Source organism: Cryptotermes secundus, unplaced genomic scaffold (genome assembly GCF_002891405.2).
Source record: "Cryptotermes secundus unplaced genomic scaffold, Csec_1.0 scaffold274, whole genome shotgun sequence".
Classification (NCBI taxonomy): Eukaryota; Metazoa; Arthropoda; class Insecta; order Blattodea; family Kalotermitidae; genus Cryptotermes; species Cryptotermes secundus.
In genome coordinates, this window is record NW_019735463.1 from 357,421 (window position 1) to 376,169 (window position 18,749).

The 18,749-nt window shown below is 41.1% G+C and overlaps 1 protein-coding gene across 1 annotated transcript in view; it reads right to left on the minus strand.

Annotated features, from left to right (window-relative positions):
- Positions 1-18,749, minus strand: part of LOC111869301 (NACHT domain- and WD repeat-containing protein 1) — a 275,140-nt gene that overhangs the window by 53,764 nt on the left and 202,627 nt on the right. Inside the window, exons 7-10 of the mRNA XM_023860707.2 lie at positions 17,511-17,700; positions 6,950-7,106; positions 4,718-5,378; positions 1,302-1,532 (exon numbers count right to left, since the gene is read on the minus strand). Of these exons, the coding sequence (XP_023716475.1) occupies positions 1,302-1,532; positions 4,718-5,378; positions 6,950-7,106; positions 17,511-17,700 (1,239 nt within the window). The remainder of the gene's footprint in view (positions 1-1,301; positions 1,533-4,717; positions 5,379-6,949; positions 7,107-17,510; positions 17,701-18,749) is intronic.

Genomic DNA, 18,749 nt, shown 5'->3' on the forward strand with positions numbered 1-18,749 from the left:
GGTGTACACAGTTATGTTTGCTGCGTGGACGCTGCTACAGTATGTCGACGTGTAAAAGCACAACACTTGCTAGGATTGTTGAATGCTCTATCAATTCTCGCATTCCATCCAAAACTTCCCTCAAGTTAAAAACGTCAATGTTAAAATATTTAAAAATTTAAAACATTTGATGTGAATGTTTTAAATAGGAGGTTGGGTGGACCCCAGAGCCGGTCTGGACGANTTAAATTTTTAAATATTTTAACATTTTTGTGCATTTACACGTCGACATACTGTAGCAGCATCCACGCAGCAAACATAACTGTGTACACCTTAAACAACAACAGTGTTTTCATGATTGTATTATGTGCCTCTGATGATGGTTGTATTAAACCGAAACATGTAAGGCAGAAGTGATAAAGAAGTGACCTACAAATTGTTACACTGGACGGACTTTCTATTGACTTTGTNTGTACATGTGAAAAATGCAAATCTGATTTTTGTTCGTTTATAGGAACACTAAGATACTAAGTTTACATTTTCCAAATTTGGAGGGGGGGTTGTTCAACAGCTTCTGGGACCACGAATCGTGTAAGTGTGAAAAGTATCCTACAATATGCAGTAAAGATAAAGCTGCCCCTGTGCTTAACTTATTAAGCACTACACCATGAAGGAGTATGGGGGAGTGTATGTATAGGTCCACATTTTCTTGACCTCAGCACTAGCTGGAGGTGAGTGGTCAGCTTCAGGCCACTGTCGCTTTACCCCCGGGGAAGAAGCCTGCAGTACCCATTGGATAGGAGGTTGGGTGGACCCCAGAGCCGGTCTGGACGACATGGAGAAGTGAAAATTCTTGCTCCCACCGGGACTCGAACTCCAACCCCTTGGTTGTCCAGCCCGTAGCCGTTCGCTATACCGACTACAATATCCCGGCTCTTCTACACGTACAATATGCAGTAACTGAGTTTAATACTGTGAATACAGCATATTAGGTCGTAATGTAACGTTCAGTTTCAAGGGGGGCACCACAGTACTTGGATATTTTGAACCAAGACGCTGTGGGTGACAGGGATTTGTAGGTAACAAAACTGATTATTTAAGATGTTCCGTCTTTCCTTGACGTCATATACACGAGCCAGCATGTGTACTTTTAAACACTGGAACGTAAGTAAGAAAGAGCAGAGGAGGAAGAAGATAAATAAATACCGGTATACAAAGACGAAAGCACGACGAGAGCAGAAAGGCACAAAACGGAAAGAGAAATTGATGGCATTAAAGACAGAACGAAAGAAGAAAAGATATGGTGCTACATTGTAACTCACTCATCCTCCGCCGCACGGCGCAAAGCGTTGAAAAGTTGTAGTTGCCGCTGGAGAGTTTGAGAGTGGCGGCGCTGTTGGATGTGGGCATGAGCAGCTCCAGTAGTTCTGTCTCGGACAGACCGAACTCCGAGCACGTGAGAAAACTCGCCAGTCGCGCCACGGCCACGCGCCCGAAGAGGTCTTCAAGGTTGTCCAATGCCGAATCGACTCTGGGCTCCAGGGTCGCGGTCCCTGAGGCAACAGCTCCATTAAATTAAACGTGATTGTAACAACATTAATTATGGGAAGCCGATCAGGTTGTTTCGGCGACAAGGCTCTAGACTTGTATTCGGGAGATGCTCCGTTTCAATCCTAGTGGCTATTCTCACTGACGTTTTTCGTAGTTTTACTGAGTCCTACAGGCAAATTGTGGCGTAGTACCTCGATTAGGCCACGACCTTTAAATTCATCATTAATTAATCATATCAGTTTTCTCACTGACAGCGTCATTTAATAACCCACTAAAAATTGAAAACAAATGCTTAATAGTCGGCAGTACTTCAAGGATCGTCAGTTGGTGGAGTCTGAGAATATTTAACGAGCATACAGTTCCTAATCAGGTAAGAACATGGTTACGAATGATGAGTACACAAGGAAAAGTCAGTATAACGGGAACATTGGGGAAAATTTGAACCGCGTATCTCCAGAATACAAACGTTGAGATTTGACGCTATGCCAGGCTCCTCGGTAGGGGCACCAATATATTATTTTTTTTCATTCATTTATTTACATTCCATGGATCCTGATATGGCTGGAAGAGGAGTGGATATATAAATAGTCAAAGACAACACGACAAGTCCTATTAATTACATAGATAAAAATTAAATATACTTAATCCGCAACAATTACACATATTATCCAAAAAAATCACAACGAATGAATCATTAAACAGTTATAATATATATATAAGAATGCATGCAACATACTAATATGAAACAAGACTACAATAATCAAATATAAAAATATACTACTTGGCGTCCAGCATATAACAGACCAAGATCGTTAATTAAGATTGATGAGTAAAATGAATTTAAAAGTAGAAATCTTTTTAAAGCAAATCTAAATTGTTTCGTGTCATGAGCTAAGTTCTTTATACGAGAAGGAAGATTATTAAAGGTCTTAATTTCAAAATAGTATGTTCCCTTTTTAAATACTGTTAAATTACATATTGCATAATGGAAAATGTTATTGTATCTTGTATTGATGCTATGAATCTCAGAGTTAGATTTAAAACGTTCTCTGTTTTTAACCATAAATAACAAGAGACAAAATATGTACTGTGGTGGGAGGGGCAAAATTTTCAGTTTCACAAGCAATTCCCCGCAAGAGTCTCTACTTCTAGAATTAGTAATAATTCTAATTACTCTTTCTGTAGCCTAAAATTATGAATACTATGGAGAGAAGTGCCACAGAAAATTATATCATAAATCACAACAAAATGAAAATATGAGAAATAAATCATTCTTATTGTTTCCTGTGACATAAAAAAGTAAAAAGGTAAAGCTATCCCTGTAACAGGCCGTGAAGGCCCATAGGGTTGTGAGCCGTCGAGGCTCCCACATTATCTAGACAATCGGATCAAAGATGGCGGTAAGGTTGTCAGCCTTACGCGCCGCCCGCGCTTTACACCCCAGGAAAATTATTTAATTAATTCCTGGTACTCATTTCTGTTAGATGCTGTGTCGACCCCAGGGCCATAGTGCGGCTGGAAGGATTAGGTTAATTGAAAAAAATCCAATGACCTCTATTCATAATGTTGTATTTTAGCTTCCTGTTACACTGATTTTCATCCATGATATGTATGTAATGGCCGTCTTGTAGTGCACTCAATTTCATATGTCACTTCTTACTACATGTTTCGGCAACATAGTGCCATCTTCAGGTTCGTTATTTACGCTAAGCTATTACATTTTTTGCCATCTTGTGTCTTTCATAAAATTATTTAGAAAGCACATTATTCGTCAATTATAATAAAATTTGTATATGCTAAAACTTGTTAAGATTATTCATCTATATGTCTTAATTCAAACTCGCGTATAGGACGGTTCGTCCACTATGGGAGTCGTTTCTGTGTGTACTGTGTCTGTGATGTGTCCTTCCTATACGCGANAATGACCTCATCAGGATTTGAACTCGCGACTTTCCGGCTTGTAGCATAGTGCCTCGACCATCTACGCTACTGCGTGCCCTATAAGGTTTAACAGCCCTGATTGCATAAGAGGCCGAACCTAATTTAGACATATGTCTGTCGGCATGTCCTTTTCATGACAAGATGTTGTCGATAATTAATCCAAGAAATTTGATATTAGTAGATCTGGCAATCTGGTTGTTACTAAAGTCAATATGCATATCCACTGGATAGCTAACTTTCTCTTGAGACACAATCATTAAATTTTTAGGACACCAGACATCAGTGACGAACATAATTTAGTGCTGTTTCCGCACAAATTAACCGCACGTTAGAACTGAGATAAGCAATTTTGTTTGACATTTCGGAGAACAGGGGCCTCATTTCATCCTTGAGACCATGTTCCCGGGTTCTTTCGTGGTTTCATATATTCTCTTCTGAAGCAATGTCTCATAATAATAGGAGGTACGCACTTCCTACCAGTTCGTAATAAATCTACTATTTGACGTTGCATCCAGTTAAGAAAAGTCGCTATACGTATGACGCAGGGATGAATCGCTTAAACTGCTCAACTAACCTGGTGTCGCATTAGTTGGTGCACAGTTGAAATACTAACCAGATTGCAAGAGAACATCAAAGAGTTGGAACAATGCCATACAGACTGTTCACTCGGCTTTGCATTCCGTAAACACTGGTGTAGAAACGTGACTCTTGTTTTTAACATTCAGTCTACGGATAAAAGCCCTTGATTTACGCGTTTTTGGTTTACGCGGCGTTTTCCAGGAAGACTATTACCGAGTATATTTGGTTAAAACTGCATTCATTTACAATTTCCTTATGCAACAGTATCAAGAATGTGTCACACGCAATATTTATTACCGAGTATATTTGGTTAAAACTGCATTCATTTACAATTTCCTTATGCAACAGTATCAAGAATGTGTCACACGCAATATTTATTGCGTGGTTTGTTATATTACAAAATACCTATCATTTTAATATATTTTATATATTTATTCGATGCTTTACAAGGTACCTTGCATAGATTCACTGGTCTAGGTTTGTTTGTTATTTGAAATACTCAAGTTAAAGCAATGTCTCACGTTATTTCAGCTCTTAAACCCATTTCTAACGTTTCATAAAAATAAACTGTCGTCATTCAGGTATACACTCAGAAGATTTCTTTAAACGAAAACGAAAGTAGATCGGGTAAAGAAAAAATATTTTTAGGAGATAATGTGACACTCACCGGGGTTTGGAAGAAGCTCGATGTAACAGTCAGGATTTCGGAACCTCTCTCTTTGTACAGGTGTCAGTTTCAGTGATTCTGGAGGCAATGCAGTGGTGCCAACAATGTGCACGTTCCGGGGAAGACTGATTGGTAGCCACGACAGCGCCGCGACTATGTCCGAGTCCAATGGATTCAAGCGGTGGAGGTCGTCAATGAGAATAACGAGTAATTCATTCGTGGCAGACTCTTCAAACCTCCGTATTAGCGTTTGAAACCAATTATTAACATACAGAGGATCGAACGATGCGTCTTTAGGCAAAAATCCGTCGGAAATATGGAGAAGGAGGCAGAGTTGTTGACATATGATACGAAGTAGCTCTAGGTTATATGCGGAGCGTGGAGTAGCTCCGGAGAATCGGACGATTCGTAGCAGACGTCGCCCAAACCATGCTTCACAGTTGGAGTAGACAGCACCAAGGAGCGAGGACTTGCCCGTACCGTGAGATCCGTGGATCAGCAAAGGTCCGTGGCGAGTTCCAGGACCAGCAGTCTCATAACTGATTACGATGAGATTCTTGATTCTGTCAAGTATCTCGCTGCCAGTCCAGTCGACAGCTTCTTCACTGTTCATGTGTTGCTGGCACAGTGCTAAGTGACTCAGTGTCTCTTGGAACACCTCCTGTAAAAGGCACATCCTGAGCTAGTTACTTAGTTAGTTAGTTATTTAGAGAGGGTGGCTTTCCCCATGCACCGCGACCAGTTTGATCTATTGTGCTTCCCTCTATGATATTCTACCAGTCTCTCTACCCTACCGATAAATGGTGCGTACCATCAGTCCCGCCGACCAAGCGAGTTCGGCCACTTGCTTAGCGGTATCTATAATGCTTCGCCCATCTATCAGAGGCCTTAGAGAATATTGTTGGGCAGGAAAAGTCCTGGAATTTGGCTCAGTGATCCCCTTTGGGGATATGAGGTTCTTTTACGTGCCGTAGAGCTACGACACGGGACCCACGGCTTAAAGTCCCTCCCGGAGGACTTGTTCCCTGAATTTTTCCGCCCTTAAAAATTCGACGGCCTCCGCCGGGTATTTGAACCCGCGTACCACGAGTCATGAGGTGGGAACGTTACCTCTAGACTACGGAGGCACATCCTGAGCTATACTACATGCAAGATGTAAAAGCATCCGATGTAAACACGAAAAATGATTATGACATTGAGGTTGAGACAACTATCCTCTTCACAGACTCCAACGGCTTAAATTCTTGCAGATTGTTTCATAGAATTAATCTAATGACGGATCTTAAAGAGGAGTTGAGCAAGAGAAGTTATTTTCAAATGCGTTCTTTTCGATTTTACGTATTTTACTAGTTGTTAACTTATTGTGGCTGTAATTCTTGTAGTAGGGTAATTACAATTTTTTTCTTCTTCAGATCATTAATGATAATCTTACAGATTTAAATAGAGCGCATGATATTCCTCTGAATTATTCTGAACGCCGTCAATATAACTCTTCTCTTTATATGTTGGTTGCCTATTTTATCTCAATTCATGATATATATTATGAATGAATGAATATTGCATATTAAGCAATGTTATTTTAAACACAATTCATTTTAATTAGAAATATTGATTACTTTTACTTTCTAGAATAAAATATTTGTCACATTCCTATGGCATTCATTTTCTTCAACTGAAACGAGACAAATGCTTACAGTTTGTTTTGTTATGTAGCAAAACAAATTATACTGTTGCAGAGAAATATGTGATTTGTCTTTGTGCCTGGTCGAATATTCACCTCATCGGAGAATGTTTAAAGTAAGCTTTATAAATTTATAAACTTTATTTTCTGCTGTCTTTTTTTACGATGAGATTTTTCGAGAAAATCAATGTTCGATTTGAGCTTCACGTAAAGCATTGAGTATGGTATTCAAACGACACGAACCCAAATGAAAAGTTTTGAGACAGCCTAGAGTTTAGAGATCCCACTAAAAATTTCAACTAAAGCAGTTCAGTAGTTCAAGAGAAAGAATATTTAGAATGACAGACACAATCTCCCATTATGCGTCAAGTCTGTGCACTGTGTGCAAAGAACGAGTAATAACTCAGAGTTAAATATCAATACAAACAGACAATATAAAGATAAAAACTAAAGGAAAAAATAAATAATAAATAAAAATGCATGGAAGGTCAGTATTTTTTGTGAGGTCACAAAAATTACATACACCACATGCGCTATGCATATTTACTAACCTGCACTGTTTTGTTTCGGGCTTTAATTTCCGGTTCTTCTTCCAGGCTTCGGTTGATAAGCGTCTGTAACTTTGCCGACACGACTTCCCGGAACTTGCTTAGATATGCCTCGTGTTCCTCACACTCTGTGTTCAGCCCCCCGGGCTTCCATGGCACACTGAACACAGCAGAAACAAAACCGAAGTCTCTTTCAATCTTTATCAGCAAACTTCAATATTACAACTTTTAATACAAGCCGTCTATTCATTACACTACAGTTTGGTTTAAGATGTCTTAAATAAACATTGACGAAGTCAAATTGTTTTCCATTTAACTTGTTATCGATACTGCACTAAAAGCAAGACTTCCAACTTTTTAGAAGTCGTGGCGTGACTGAAAGGATTTTAGTGACGTGTGGATGCAAGTTAACGCAAGGATAACAACATACACGGTGTGTTCAGGATCCATTAGGACTCTTCTTCCTCTTCTTCTTCTTTTTTTTCTCTCTCTCTCTCTCTGCAATGCCATCTGTTGGCGAGTTGTGGCGTTAAGATTCTTGAAGTTTTAGTTGTGGCTGTTTATAATTTCAATGCGCAAGCATTGCTGCATAATGTGTTCTGACCTTGAATGTAACAGTACTGTTCTGACGTTCGTCGGAAAATGGCGGTTGAACAGAGAGCCAGCATAAAATTTTGTGTATAACTTCGGAAGTTTTCGAAACACAAAACATGTACGACAACATAGGCATTTGGAATGGCTGTATTAAGTTATGTTCTTGGGTTTGGTCATTGTTATATGAGACTCGTAGTCGGAGATTTGCTATTACAGACTTTCCGCTAGGAACGACACGAACTACTACGTTCAGAATAACGTCGCAGTTCATCAGCTTGTTTGGTCGCCTTTCATAACAGTTGCAGCCTATTCAGACACAATGCTCTATGTAATACTCGTATATTCACACCTGGTCGCTTCTCCCGTATGTAGCTAGCTGTTCACTGTGTCACAACAAACATCTTTTTTGCTGTCAGTTACGCTATTCTTCTAGAAAAATCTTTATTTACCATTTTGCTACTTGACAAAGGCCTGACTGTTTCTTAATTAACACGTCAGCTTCACACCAAAGAGGCGTTTTTTTCACTATATTAAAGGCCGTTGATATTTCAACAGAAAAAAATGACAGTTCCCATCTATAGGTACTGTTTCACAGACAGACCTTCACGCTGTAGCGTAGTTGGTTGAGACACTGCGCTACAAGCCGGAAGGTTACGTGTTCGATTCCCGATGGGGGTCACAGGATTTTTCAATTGACCTAATCCTACTAGCCGCATTGGGTTCGACTCACCCTGTAACAGAATTGAGTATCAGAAACCTTCATGGGGGTAAAGATGGCCAGCGCGTAAGGCTGACCTCATCGCCGTCTGTGAGTCTCGACGTCTAACAAACCAATGGGCCTTCACTGCTTGTTATAGGGATAGCTGTACCTTTACTTTCTATCTTCAACTTAGCGTGTTCTGGAGTGATTTTCAAAGTGTGGAAATCAGCGGTGGCGCTATAGTTACGTATAGCCAAGAGCCGTGTGTTAAAGTGGTCAATAAATCCAATATCCAATCCAGAACCCCGTCGAGAGTCACTCCCAAAATCATATTATTACTCTTGGAATCTGCGTACGGATATAAAGCCTATTTTATTGATATTTCTCAACAACTGTTCGTGTATACGTCTTATTGCTTCTAGTTACAAAGAACGTTAAGGGCCTACTTTTCTTTTCGATAAGTTCTGTCTCCTGGGATAAAACATCATGTAGTTTGTTGAAAATCATCCGACGTTTCAGTCGCCCCCTTCTTCGTGGTCGAAGGATAGTTAGTTAGTTATTGGAGAGGGCGGGTTTCCCCATGCACTGAGACCTGTATTGGTCCATTGTGCTTCCCTCTATGATTTCTACCAGTCTCTATATCCTACTGGTACTGGCGCTTACCATCAGTCCCGCCCAGCCAGGGAGACCGGCTCTACTTAGCTGAGAGGTATCTATAATGTTTCCCCCATCTACCGGAGGTATTAGTGACTGCTGTTGGGCGGGAAACGTTCGTTAATTTGGCTCAGTGACCTCCTTTGGAGATATGAGGTCCTTTTACGTGCCGTAAAGCTACGACACGGGACCCATGGCTTAAAGTCCCTTAAAGTTCCCTGAATTTTTCCGTCCTTAAAAATTCGACGACCTCCGCCGGGTATTTGAATCCGCGTACTACTAATCATGAGGTGGGAACGTTACCTCTAGACTACGGAGGCCGCTGGTCGAAGAGTAAGTCAGGCAAGGAATCAGCATGAAGCAGGTAGCAACCTTTCCATGCTGATTTCTTGCTTGCCTTATTCTTCGATCCTGAAGATGGAGGCAATTTTCCTCCCAAATGTCAGTTTATTTTCAGCAGACTGTACGGCGTTATATCCCACAAGATATACCTTTTAATTACTTCTCCCTCAAATACCTCATTCCTACTGTTTGTTACGGCTTGTTGCGATGTGAAAGTTTTGAAAAATATTAATATTCGTTTCAGAATAAACATCCCGACACTCAGTAAGACTGAGAGTAACATATCACTGTCAGAACCCTTTAGAATACATATTACGTGCTACGCAGGAATTTATTTTGTATGATGACATGTTTATGATATTTTGATCTGAGTTTTATGCAAAGCAGGCTTTATAATGCCCAACTGTAATCAAAACTAAGAAGTTTTAGAAGGGATATCTCATTGATCATGCAGCCCAAATCCGTCCAGTGGTGTCAGAGATAAAACGAGCGGGCGAACAAATACGGCCTCCACTTCATGCTTCTAGAAACGTATAAAAACCCACACCGTAACCGACCGTACTGAGATATTTAATTTTATTATATATGCATCCCTTATACGTAGCCTGCTTCGCTTAACAGTCAAGACAAGTTCTCGGATAGTTAATGCAGCAAAACAGGACGACACGAGAAAGCTATTTGCTAAATCTATATAAACTCCAAACTGATAGAAGCCAGATGGAACATTTCCACGCCTCGACGTTCTGTAAGGGAAGTATCCATATAGCTCAGTACATAATAACCTAACCCCCCTTTCCCTTCACGTAGCCTACTAATTATGGTGGCGAATCTTTTATAACAGAATTAATATTCTCCCGAGTGTAATCCTGCAAAGTGGGAAAACTTGTAGTTTGTGAAGTGAAGACGTGTATCTCAAATCCAGAGGATTTAGGAATTAATGTTCTTCAAATTTACACCCTTGCTAACTTATGAATAACACGGCCAAATATGAGCGCACATCTTTACCGCAATCTGTCATGGTTCCTACATATAAATACATTTTCTAAATGTATTATTTGTTTTGCACATAACACTGGTTTTGAAGCTCATCTATTGCAAATGTAAATGTATGATTGCAGATAGAATCCTGTTTTTGTAAAGTTAACTACACTACAGATACCACAAATCACAGAATGATAATAATTTTCGTGGTATTTCTGTAAATATTCACCATGCTGATAAATGCATGAACGAAAGGCTGCAGATATCAATGAGTTCTTTGTTTTCTATTATGTAAGAGTTTTTATCCGAAAACATTTTTCTTTAACTCAATAAATTTCTAATTGAATTTCATACAAATTTGGGTTATATTGGAATTTTTTTCAATAAACATTAAATTAGCCTAGAATTATTCTGTGAACACCCAATTAACAACTTATGGAGAACTGCGCGGAAATGTGCAGACGCACATACACAGCCTGAGATTGTGATTTTTCTTAGTCACTCCAGACAAATGCTGGAATAGTACTTTAAAATAGGACACGACCTTGTCCCTTCACATTTCTTTCAACACCATCCCCTTCTACTGCTAGTTCGGCAAAATATAAAGCATTACGAAACCGTTGTGTGAGTTTATAATAAAATTCTCTGGATAAAACACAGTGATATTACCGTAACTATTCAGGACTCTTAGCGGCAAAATGGAATATAAAAATATTTCTTTTTAGTGCTAGTGGGGTGGGACTAAGTCTCTTGTACTGCGGCCACTTTTGGCCTATTGTACCAGCCCCAGATGATAGTTGAGGGTGATTGTGGAGCAATTGGTGGAATGAAGATTGGCAGGGGAAATCTAAGTACTAGGAGAAAACCTGCCCCAGCGCCACTTTGTCCACCACAAATCCCACTTGACCAGACCCGGGATCGAACCCGAGCCGCCGCAATGGGAAGCCAGCGACTAACCGCTTGAGCTATGATTACACTTCAAGTTAACCATAATATATGCATTTTTATTATATTGTAGTTATGTTCTCAAACAATATATCATGTTGCGCATCAAAATTCGATGCTAGTCCCGAAAAGAAAAACGCCGAACGTTTTCCTTAGACAATGGAATATCGGTGCGGCTCACACTTCTGTACACGGCATATCTTGCCTCTTTCGTACTACAACAGAACCCCACAAAATCGTATACAGAACAGGGGGAAACACCTCGCAACTTCAGCGGGTGAGCTGTAAAATTCACTACGATCACCCCTCCCTGCGTGAACTGCCGAATAGTGCATATTTCATACCTACACCCGGCTTTCGCTCCGGCCACCGAGCTTTTAATGCGCAGCTTGAAGCCCCGGGAATCCTTTGCATGCATCACACACGCCTCAAAAGGCTGTGGTCATTTCGAAGCGGATCAAGGCTGCCGTGCTACTGTCAACACCCGAATTAGTTCGTCCACAAGTGACAACAGCAGATGATGTCTTTCTTTTCCACTTCTTTCTCCTGATTCTTTTTATTCTGCTTTCCTAATTTTATCTTATTTTTCTTTTATATCGGTTACTTTACGACTTTGTTTTTATTTCAACTACTACTGCCTTGCCGGATGAAGTGAACGGAATTGGTTTATGCAAGTTTCACTGATATAAGTAATAACAAAAAGTAAAGCTATCCCTGTACCAGGTCGTGAAGTCCCATAGGGTTGTGAGACGTTAAGGGTCCCACATTATCTAGACAGTCGGCTCAAAGATGGTGGTAAGGTTGTCAGCCTTACGCGCCGGCCGCGCTTTACTCCCCAGGAAAATTATTTAATTAATTCCTGGTACTGATTTCTGTTAGAGGCTGAGTAAACCCCAGGGCCTAGTACGGTTTGAAGGATTAGGTCAACTGAAAAAAATCCAATGACCTCATCGGGAGTTGAACCCGCGGCCTTCCGGCTTGTAGCATAGTACCTTAACCGCGTACCCCGGTTTCACTTATATAACGAGACTAATGGTTATAAGACAAACAGCTATATCTGTCTTCTTGCAATCTGATATACAGGTCCGGCGCATGAGCGTCAATACTTATCTACAATCTACTGCTACAGAATGGCTATAAATTATGTATATTTCGATCAGGCTGCTGTGATACAATTCTTCATAAAGGCGAAAAATTCGGCTGCGAATTCGTCATGTCTATGGAGATTCCTGCATGGGTGCCAGAAGTGTGCGACGTTGGACGAAACATTTTCTAAAGATGGCAACAGGAATATCGCCGATCCCTCCCGCAGCCGTCGACAAAGAACCGCTACCATAGAACGGAACGAGCAGAAAGCTGATGACCTCATCACAGAAGACTGAAAGGTGCTGGTCAGGGGAATTGTAATGGAGCTTGGCATCGGACGCAATGTCGTGAAGGATATGACAAAAATGTTGTGATAACGGAAACTTTATTGTCGTTGGTTTCCCCGACTGCTGACGGACGAGCACAAAGGGACATGCATATATTGCTTCAATAGTATGCTGCCGAGTGCATACGACCTCCCATTGGTTATCGTGACTAACGTTGAAAGTTGGCTCCACCAATTTGACTCCGGATTCTGTTCGAACTTGAATCTGCCAAATAATTACAAGCGTAAACCTTTAATAACAAATTTAAATTAAATTCATTTAGTAGTTTCGGCGATTAAGCATCGACGAAGTCACATAGACATGACAATTTAATTGTATTTATTTTATGCACTTTTTGCAAATCACGTGTAATAACTTCTGTAGGAGGCTCCACTTATTAATACTGTGACGCATTGCCAGGCAACGACTGTATAAACACGTTCCAACACGCAACAATAGAGGAAGCTGTGTTTCTACGTGGTCTGCGTCACGCAACAATAGGAGTCGACGAAACTGGGAATCTCAAATCTGAGTCAGTAAAATATGGTCAATAGTTCCAAGGGACTCGGATCCGAGAAAGAATAAGCTGGCGAGGGCCAGCAGCATACACAGCATATACCTGTCCTCTAGTGAGAGAGGGAGCCCCACAAAATAAGATCGTAATTGTCAAACAGTAATAAATAGGAGGGTTGGGACTTTAATAGTGGCAACTATTTATTTACAACTGATACAAAATAGATGCATATTTCGAAGTTTTACTGTCCTTCAGTGTAGTAACAGCATTGTGTACAACCCGTTGCCAGCGATGTGGAAGTCGTAGGATACCTTTAGCAGCGCCTGTTATGTTGATAGTTCGAATGGAGCGGTCTACTGCCTGAAGAATCTCTGGAACAGTTCTGAAGCGAATGCCACGAAGTGGTTCCTTCATCTTAGGAATCAAGTCGAAGTCACAAGGGCTTAAGTCCGGGGAGTATGGTTGATGGTGCAGCATTTCCCAGCCCCATCGATCGAACAAATCAGCCACAGCTCGCGCTGCATGCGGCAGAGCAAAATGATGGGTGGGTTCTGCAGAAAGTGTCGCTGCTTCTTTCTCAAAGCTGGCCGCAGGTTGTGTTCCAAAAATGAACAGTAATACTGCGCACTCGTACGATTTGGCCCATGTCTCATCCAGCATAATGATACGGCGTAAGAAAGCCTCTCCTTCACGCTTATAGAGCTCCAAGTGGTTACGAGCAGCGTCGTATCGTAGCCATTTCTGCATTTCCGTCAAATCATGCGGAACCCATCGTGATGAAATTTTTCTCATGCCCAGGCGTTCCTTCAGAATGTGAAGCACAGTTGTGTGCGCTAATCCTGTCTCTCGGGCCAGCTCACGAATCGTATGGCGTCCATCACTCTCCAGTAACGCGGAAAGAGCATACACTTATTCTTCACTGACACTAGGACGACCTGGCCGACGCATGTCTGCCACATTTTGGCGTCCCTCGTTGAAGGCTTTTACCCACCTTGCCACTGTTCTGTAAGGCAATGCAGATTCCCGGCAAGCCTCTCTTGAAGACATTGATGACACTGTCGTGCTGTACGGCCTCTGACACATTCAATCTATATCCAACTCCGTTGTTCCTGTTTCGAAAACATCGTGACAACACTACATTAGACCGCAAGCTAACACGAGGCTCTGTTCTTCTCGTCACTGCGATGCGCGTAATGTGGGAAGGGAGAGTCCATTTGCTCTGAGGTAAGGTAGGTATGTAACTAACGTGTGGTATAAAGGACATTATTTGGTTCCGTTACATGGCGTCTCTACAGCAGTGTTGCCACTATTAACGTTCCAACCCTCGTATCTGGCCATGAGGCCGAGATGGGGCTCGATACCAAGACTTACTGACTGACTGTCCGTCAGTCGCAATGTGACTTTGACTTGTTTGGGGCAGCTGAGTTCCGAAGTTCCGAGGGAGCAGTAGTGTGGCCAGAAGTCGCAGAAGGAATTAGAATGTGTCAAGAAACTTTGGTGTGTATGACTTTACATGTGCTGTAGTACAGCGATATTAGGAGTGTGTAATTTATCGAGACTTCTATAGTTCCTTTCTTATAAATTCGTTACCAGGAAATGGATAGTGAAGACTACTTCAAATAGACTGAGAAAATTAGTGTGGAGTGCTTTTAGATAGTGTAAATCAGCGATAGTATAATAATTTTTTGTAGTTACGACCTGCAGGTGGTTAGTAAATCTAATCACCCATCCGAACTCCATCTTTAGTTACTAAAACACGTGACTATAATTTTTTATTCCAGGTTTTCGCTACACTTAATTATTGATGTTAACCTTGCTCTCAGGCTGTTACACCACGTAGTGTTTTGTAATTTTGCCGAAGTTTCATAGGTATATGTTGCCTCCATCTACATATTTCGACCCTGAAAATGGAGGCAGCATCTGTCTCCGAAACGTCGACGATGTCGCCTACAGCGGCACGATGTAACAACCCAATAACAGAATTTCCAGTCGATATGAATATGTAGCGAGCTGTAGGCGTGTAGCGAGAAGTGCAATCAATTATCTTTATGGCTGGAGGACGGACGCTGATAAACCAGCTCGTCACTTCTAATCAAATCGTTTGCACTGCTGGGTCCTGTAAAGGGATCCCAATTAATTCCAGAGCCAGTCTGGTTCCCTAATACATCTCATATTTACATCAGGTCCTGCCTAGCGTTATGAGAAGCTCGTCGAATATTACTGTGTCACGTGACAGTTTCGTGTTATGTTTCGCTAGACGGGCCCTCAAATCCTATGTCTGATTACGTAATATAATTGAAAATCTGTTCTATGTATCATTAATTATTCAGTATCCCTTCCAAGTTTTAACTTTCCAAATACGTAACCAAATAACCAACAATACGCTTGATAAGGGAATCCTGCTGTTCAACAATGAAAACGTTTCATTTAGCATTATCCTGAACCAGGACGCCTTATTACAGCCTTTATTTCAAAAGATCCATCTTACAGTTTCCTCATATCTACTTCTAGTTCTTCTAGGTGAATGTCTTGTATGATGTCTCCACGTGGAAACTCCCTAAGCATTCCTTGCCTCCCCATGCTAGTTATACACGTATGTATAGAAGGGGGATTCACATCTCCTGATGTCTTCGTTTCAAAAGAGCTGATCACTTGGATAAGTGAGGGGGTGTGTGACCAGTTAAAGAGATGTCTGACCAACCGCTGTGAGGGGCACATCAGCCCTTACAATTGGCAGTCATTCGAACAAACTGTGTGTTTAGGCAACTGGACATTGGGTTCCTGGTCAGGAGCATAAGCAAACCTTGTGTTCTCGCCCTAGCAATTTCAACTTTCTCCGGGTTTCCTCTTTTAGCTTATCGCACAACACATTCATAATGCGGATTAAAACGGTTTCATATTCGTAGAACACACCTTCAGTAAGACAATGGTGTAAGTTCCATGTTTCTTGCCTCGTTAGAATAATATTTTTCACTTGTAACTAAGTTATAACACGATATCAAGAGCACTGCAAGGAAATCTGACTACTAAATGGCTTCTTGTAGCACTGTCATTTGGTGTCAGCTGGTTTAGGTAAATGCTTAATTAAGCACTACGCAAAGAACAAGACTGCAGAGTTGCAGGTACAGCTTTATACATTCGTAACCCCGACCTGTACGGAGGCTTGTGTTCGGCTTCAAGCCTATTGGACGGTAAGCTAGAGCCGGTTTGGCAGTGGCGGAGGAAAGACAAACCACAACCATCTAGCTCGAAGCTTAATCACTATATTGACTGAGCTACCGCTGCTCCTGTTTTAATTTAGTTGGTATAAACAATGACCCGGTGTGATTCATGAGCTTAAGGCTAACGAACTGTTTGTAAAACATTTTCGCTGTCCCTTGTTGAACACCGATACTTCTAACGACTTTTGCTTTTTTTAACAAAATGCTATGGTGACACTGATAACAGAAGGCAGAATATTTCAGTAAGCTGAGTGGAAGCAAGTCTTGGTGCTCGTGGTGGTGATTATAATGCTAACCGTAGTCAGGTTCGTAAAATAAAATGCAGTGCCTATTGTTTTCTAAAGATGTCTGCAGGAGAACGGCGCAAATTGGATTTCTCGAAGTGCCAAGACCTAACAGCCGAAGCGCGTGTGGGCTGGAGTGAAATGCGAAGTTGCAAAGAAAAACAAAACATGCATAATGGAAGAAGTGCAGACGCTAGTGAATGAGGGACTGATAGGGTGAACAAAATGCTTGCCATCTTGGATAGAGCACGCAGGAAATATACAAATAGAGGATTGCTTAAAAGAAATTAGAAGTAACAGAATCAATAACTGTCAATTTAAAGGACAGTAACACCAAGACAACGGTGACAAAGGTAATCGATAAAACATAGTCTTAACTTTGAATTACAAAATATATCAGTATCATTCTATGCTTGGTTAATCTGTTTTATACATATTTATTAACGTCCCAATGTTAGAACACAAATATCTCTCTCCCTCGCCCAAATTTTCCTTTACATTTCTACTATTTCGAGCACGCAAAACTTACCATTCGCTCTCGCCAAGCGTCACGAGATATGAGTCATCGCATAGCCCACTGCAGGTTTCTACATTAAGCAGTCATAATAAGATTATGTGAATTGAAAAACAACGAAGTCATCGTTACGTGATATCCTGCATTGCTTATTCAGTTCATCCCTTTTGGGTTGATACATTTTCGTGCGCACTTCATTTCCAAATACTTACAATATACGTACATTCCTCCCTTATACCAAGAGGCCATGTTTCAAACTCGCACAAAATAAATAGTAACAACTGAAATGTTTCCGAAAGTTGATGGGATAATAACAGGGTTTTGATTTCGTAACATGCTGACAACCATAACAGTGAATGCGCCTTCAAACCCAAGCAAATTTGACAATACAAAACGAACTTACGCCAGGTAGGCGCGGTTCTCATTGGGCAGGGCTGCAGCAAGGCGGTCCCTGAAGTTCTTGAGCTGCTCCCGGTAGCGTTTGTGCGGAAGCCCTTCAAGGTCAACATCTTGGAAACAGGGCTGACCTTCCTCCAGCTTCTCCCAGTCCCTGATCATCGCCAGGATGTGGTGGGCAGTTCCAGGCGCCAGACCTTTAATACAGAGTTCATAACTGTACAGCATTCACGATGTGGGCATATGAACGCGCACTGCGCATTCATTGCGCTGACTGCTGTGTGGTACAAAGTGCCTACCTAATAGTCTCTGGCGATGTTAAGCAGTAAAACAGCCCTGATTGCAGACTTCAAGCCAATCGAGACAATATGAATAGTGCAGTATTTGAAACCATTGGAACTTTCACAGAGGAGGAAGCAAGTGAAGGACGAAATCAATGAGCTTGAAGTAAGTACTAACAGCCGAAATATTACAGACTTGTATGGAGATACAGTAAAACTTGGTTATAGCAACATCGGTTTCTGCGACACCTTGTCTATTGCGTCAATATGCAATGGTACGAACTAATTCCTCATAAAGCAACTGTTTTTATACCTTGCTTAGTACGACATGCACAAATGCATCAACCTCGTATGTAACGTCATTTTCATTCCTGAATTTCTCTGATATGGACATTGAACGTAATTTAGAAAGTGTGTATTGGGCAAGTAACAGGAAACAGATGAAGATAACTGATTACTGTACTCGTATCTAGGTACAGTAAGGCACAACAATTGATGTAATCTACTGTAATTTGGTGAGTAGGCCTACCTTTAATATACAGTATTAGTGCGGTGTGTACTGTCAGTGAAAAGCGCTGTAATATGTCTTTGATATTACACATTTGGGCAATTCCACGTTAATGTTAGGTTAGTCTGTACTTAATTACGTATTTCACTAAAAAATGCAACATTTTAACTCGGTTTTTGGTAGATTTTTACGTGACTAACATAAGGCTACTCTGGAAGTGCCCATTTCGGTTACAACGACATTCGTTTATAACGACACTATTTTTAGGTCCCTTTGATGACGTTATAACCAAGTTCTACTGTATATATAAATTTAAGGAGACCTACCAACCTAACTTAGGCATGTACTGTCTTCGCCCGCTCGGAAGCCGGGATCATAGGTTAGAACCCCACACAAGGCATGGATGTTTGGTGTGAGTATGTTTTTATTCTGTGTTTGTGTTGTCCTGTGTTTAGGT